Source organism: Acanthisitta chloris, unplaced genomic scaffold, assembly GCF_000695815.1.
Source record: "Acanthisitta chloris isolate BGI_N310 unplaced genomic scaffold, ASM69581v1 scaffold31883, whole genome shotgun sequence".
NCBI lineage: Eukaryota > Metazoa > Chordata > Aves > Passeriformes > Acanthisittidae > Acanthisitta > Acanthisitta chloris.
The window spans coordinates 1,532-6,843 of record NW_008667059.1 but is presented as its reverse complement, the minus strand read 5'-3'; the positions used below and the strand labels follow the sequence as shown (position 1 = coordinate 6,843).

Genomic DNA, 5,312 nt, shown 5'->3' with positions numbered 1-5,312 from the left:
AAAAAGAGCTCACAGGAGAGATCAGCTGGAAGGAATTCTGGACTCGGTGAGAAGGGAAGACAAGCAGCAAAAACAATGGCAAAAGGCAGACACTGAGACCTGGAGTCTGAGGAGAGCCAGGACCCAAAAGGGAAAAGGACTGTAGACAGCGATGATGAAAGAAGCAGCGAACATGGAAGGAGGAAAGGTCACTAGAGGCAGAAATACAGAGATAAACTAGGAAGAAAGAACAGAGAAAAGATGAAGGAACACGAAGTCTCTGCTGGGAAAGGGTGCACAGTGATGTACTGTGCAGAGGGGCACAGAAGGTGCTCAGAACCCAAGAGTGGCACAGGAAAATACAGGGAGAAGAGAGTACTTGGCATTATGAAGGCACTGTCAAGTCGTCCCCAGGAATTCATTAAGCAGCAGAGTGAACAAGCACAGTCCAGAGAAACGAATTAATGCCTTGCTCAGGGTGACCAGCTCATAACAAGCTACTTAATCCTGGCAAATCACAAAGTCATGGTACCTGATGTTACAGCTGATCTCAGCACCTGATGGAAGACACCCTGTCACTGCACAGGCACCGTGTGACTGCCAGCTGAGGCCTATGCTGCACTGGCTGTTTCTGACTCTGAAATCCCACCCCGTGGATGCAGAGCTGCCCTCCCCACACGTAACACTCTCTGAACAGGGACAGGGCAGGGCCTTTGTGTTGCACTGCTGTAGCCCTACAGTTCTTCAGAGCCGGCTGCATACCAGAGATATTGTTCTCTTTGAGTACGGCAAGATGCTTCTCCCGGATCCGCTTGACGTATTCCAGGGATATGTAGTAAATCTTACTGCAGATGCCTTCGACAGAGTCCTTGGCTGCAGCAGACACGTGGGGCCCACACTGCTTGCGTAAGTGCTCCAGGCGATCCTGTGGAACCACAGAACCAGAGTTCCTCACACAGCCACCACCGACTCCCTGGGGTATGCAGCACCTCCAGGCTGCTCTCCCACAGCACACGGCGAAGGGAAGCAGTGGCAGCTGTCTCCAGAAGGACCTGTATCTGTCCCCAGCACGACCCCTCCCTGTGCCCAGCCCACAGCAGCAGGACACTGACCATGTAGTCCTCCTTAGAGGCAGAATGGTCCCGTCGCAGCCAACTGAAGGTATCTTCCACGTTCCACTTCACTACCTTCCTGCTGTCTGGAGAAGCACTCCTGCAAAAGCAGAGAGCCAAAATGTAACCCATGGCTGCATGGCAAAAGATGTTCCACTCTGCCAGATCTTCTGTCAGTGGGTAATGTGGCCACTGACACTTCCTCAATGCCCTGCCCTGCCACTCCCCTCCAGTTATCTGGAAAGCACTTCCAGATGTTTGCATGACTAAAGACTGTCATGTGCTTTCTCCAAAACTCTGTAGCTGGCTGCTGTCCTCTCTGCAACATGTGAAGCCCACAAAGCCTTTATCTGTCATGGCAGTGGGCCATTTTGATATTGCCTTTAGTTTTCAAATACTGCTAGGAGCTTGTGACTCTGAGAAAACTGCCCTGTTAACAAGCTTTTCCCTTCCCCCACAAGGTTCTCCCCAAAATCTTCCTCAGTTCTTTCCTGTGACAGAACTGGCCACAAAAACTCTACCTGGTACACAAAACACCACTCTATGCTGGTTGCTCTGTAACAGCAGTGAGTGGCCAAGTACTCCCATGTTTTTTCTCGGGGGTGACAGAAGTCATTCCATGCCCAGTATTTCACTGACTCTTACTTGTCTCCACACAGATGCACCTTCCCAGAACTGAATTTTACAGTAACATCACTATCAAAAGACGCTTCCAGCACTAATGTTTTTCTTCTCTATGTTCCTAACCTTGCTTTTCCTCAGCAAGATCATGACCAGTGCCGACTGAGGCAGGATAAGCAGCCCCTATAGCCCTTTTCTCTTCCTGAACGTGACAGCACTGCGAGAGGAGCTCCCACCTGGATTCAATCAGCCGTTTTGCAGCCTCAGCATACTTGAAGAGCAGCCTCTTGGCTTCCTCCCGGAACTTGATTCTGGATAACCTGAGGTAAGTTAAATTCATATGCATGAGTTCCACGAAGGCATGGAAGCCAGATTCAGTTCCCCAGCTTTCCATCACCAGCATCCCACCACTTCATCAGCCAAAGGGAAGCACCAAAGCACAGAACAGGAGCAGGTAAATCACCAGACCAGACCAGCACAAAACCATCCCAGCAAGGTGTCCCATCTGCGAGTGGTACCTGATGGGAATGTCATTCATGATCTCTCTGAACATGGAAGGAGACACTACTGGCTCACAGTCACTTGGTAAAAGAGGATCTGTCCCTTTATCAACCACCTTCCTCTCCAACATCCAGCGATTAAAGGACTCCCTCGGGGGGTCAATCCCTGGATAAGCACAGAAAAAAGGCCTAGTCAATACGATACAGAGATGCCCAGAAGCTCTGATAAGGATCATCAGAGTTCTGCCTAATCAGTACACAGCCAACAATGTCAGAGTACAACCATCACAAAAAGAGACCATAGGGACAAGACAGACATAAACCAAAGGGAAGATCACCACAGCAGGGCAGGACTGAGAAGGAATTCAGGGGAGCCCAACACTCACCTTCTCGCTGCTGGCAGAGCTCACGGTAGTGCTGACGCAGCTTGAGAATGAGCTGAGACCGAAGCAGCTCCACCTCAGGGTGTGGAGAAAGCACTTCTGATGGTGCCCTATGCTTAATCACGGCGTTTGTCTGAATATCCAGGTCCCAATATACTCTGAGACAGAAGCAGATGTTATTAGATCATTGGCTAATTATCAAATATTACTTCCTTATTACTTCAAATATTGTTTTCTTGGGCTGTTTCTCCACTCAGCAAACTGAACTACCAGGTCTCCTGGCAAAGATATAGGGAAGTGTTATATCTCTCAGGTTCTTCTTCAAAGGTATCTGGCAACCTGTATATCTATAATCCTCCACCGAGAAAGGAACAGAAGACAAATGGAGACAACTCACTCAGTTGGCCGTAAAAGTGCTGCCTGCTGTTTGTCTTCAGGTGAAACACACCATGCCTTCAAAACAGAGGTTCCTGGAATACTGGGAGAGCTGGGGACTGGCTGAGCAGGTGGGTTCACAGGGACATCAACCTGTGTGTGTGAAAGATGAATTATTGTCCCACAGAGACAAGGGGAAACAGCTCAGTAAACTAAACAGTCCTAGACCAGAACACCACACAGGAGACACCATGAGCTCTCCATTCCCCCTTGGTTTCAGGTACACACATGTGGGAGAATTTCTGATTGCTAACAGACATGTGTGCAATCCAGCCTTGCTGGCAGGGCCTGAGCAAGCTGCAAGCCAAGCTGTTCAAGGACACTGCTGCGGCTGGAATGCGAGGAAGGAGGTAGCAAGATAAGCAGCTCCTGTGCGTGGGATGCAGGAGCTGAAGATGGTTAGAGGCAGAGAACAATGATTGGGGCATTTTATGATTGATAATGTTAACAACAAATTATGTTGTGTATAAGGTGGGCTAGTAATAGTTGTTAACCAATGGTGAGTGGGCACTGCTAATAAATAGATAGGTATACAAGAATCATTTAGATAAACAATAAAGGTCTTTTGCACGTGATTAATGGCAGCTGCCTCTTTGTACACGAACTCCCGCACACACAGTTGTTTCACAGCACCAGACCCACCTTGGACTTCTTCGCGCTGTTGCCACTTGGTGCAACCTCCTCCGAGAACCTCCTCTTCCTCTGCTTGCTCTCCGCAGAGTTATCTCCCACTCCACCTTCCAGAGGCATCGGAGCTGCGTTCAATCCCAAAGGGTCTGACTGTAAGGGTCAAAACAACAACAGCACATGTCAGCTCACCCACTGCAGCACCCCAAACAAAGGCAGTAAGCTCTCAACTTCCCATTGCATTGCTCCCAGGTCCCACAAGGATGAAATAAGGACACCATTAGTCACACCTGGAGGAAGTGAAGAAATTCTCTTCTAGACCTGTGTCTAGAAGACAATTTGAAGACTTTGATGAGAAAAGCAGATCAGATCTGCCCCAGGCTGAGTGTTCTTTGAGCAGTGCACTACACCTGAATAGCACTACCCCAGTGTGCACCCAGAGGAGGATCATTTCCCCAGAACCACGTCAGACTGAGGGAGGAGCTCTGATGGCACAGAAGACCCTCCCACACCTGCAATCCAAAGTCCACAGATCGTGGCACCCGCCCCTGTAGAACCTCCCAGTTGTGGCCCAGCCCCCACTGAGCACTTACGATGACATCATGCTGCCCCAGCACAGGCATTTCCCACAGAGACTGGTTCGTGAAGCGATTGAAGTAGTACGGGCGGTTCTCCCGCTTGCTCCAGCACTTCTCCCAGCCAGCCTGCACCAGCTCATCTGAGAGGACAGGGACAGTCAGGAGAGGAGCCAGCCCTGTACTGCAGGTCCCAACACACTCCCTGGCAGCCCTGCCTCACCCCTTCCCAGCTCCCAGAACTCCCAAGGCAGAGCTGGTACCTGGCAGGTCCTGAACCAGGCGCATGGGTTTGGGGGAGCTGGGCTGGTTCTGGTTGGAGGTGCCAGGTGAGTGACTCATGAGAGACGCTTCTTCCGCAGGGCTTCTGTGATTCTCATTGGCCATTTCTCAGCAACCACACTAGAAAAGACAGACATGACATCCAGTTACAGCAGGAAACATCCCAGATCTGCTCAGCCCACTCAGCTGTAGCACTATGAGTTCACACTGACAATAAAACAGGGATGGAATCAGTACACACAAACAGCACCTCAGCCCTGAAAAACATCTGTTATCCTACATACAACCAGCTATGAGGAACGCTGAGAGTCAAATAGGGTCAAACGGTGCTCTTCAGGCCAGCACTCAAAACACTCATGCTTCAGCTAGATCTCTCCTAAGAGTGGAGCATCAGAAATTAGTATAAAAAATTATACACATCGTCTATGACCATGTACCACCTTCAGCCATGCTAATACCACGGGCCATGTCTGATCTGTTACCTTCAGAAACAGTTACACACACATAACGGCACATCCTTTGAACAAAAGGCTTTAATTAAAAAATAAAATAGCCCTAGAGCTTCACTAACAACAACTTCTGTGGTTTAGAGAACTGCAGGCTGGGAGTTGGGACCTCCCAAATTATTTTCCTCTGTATGTCCCAAGCCCACACTGTCTGCATGGCCTCAGCCAGACTGTTTTGGCCCTTGGTGCTTTTTCATCTGCATAACAACAGTTATGCAAAAGAAGGTCTGTTGGAACAATAAAGCTCCTCTTAATCATAATTTAATGTTGCCAGCTGGAGAGAAACAGCCAG

General features: G+C 49.4%; 1 protein-coding gene across 1 annotated transcript in view; it reads right to left on the bottom strand.

Moving 5' to 3' along the window:
* Positions 1-4,619, bottom strand: part of PCIF1 (PDX1 C-terminal inhibiting factor 1) — a gene marked incomplete at its 3' end in the record, with an annotated part of 7,877 nt that extends 3,258 nt beyond the window's left edge. The window contains exons 1-9 of the mRNA XM_009072367.1: positions 4,496-4,619; positions 4,251-4,375; positions 3,673-3,810; positions 2,993-3,123; positions 2,599-2,753; positions 2,231-2,378; positions 1,949-2,032; positions 1,092-1,191; positions 742-904 (exon numbers count right to left, since the gene is read on the bottom strand). Of these exons, the coding sequence (XP_009070615.1) occupies positions 742-904; positions 1,092-1,191; positions 1,949-2,032; positions 2,231-2,378; positions 2,599-2,753; positions 2,993-3,123; positions 3,673-3,810; positions 4,251-4,375; positions 4,496-4,619 (1,168 nt within the window). The remainder of the gene's footprint in view (positions 1-741; positions 905-1,091; positions 1,192-1,948; positions 2,033-2,230; positions 2,379-2,598; positions 2,754-2,992; positions 3,124-3,672; positions 3,811-4,250; positions 4,376-4,495) is intronic.
* Positions 4,620-5,312: the final 693 nt, after the last annotated feature.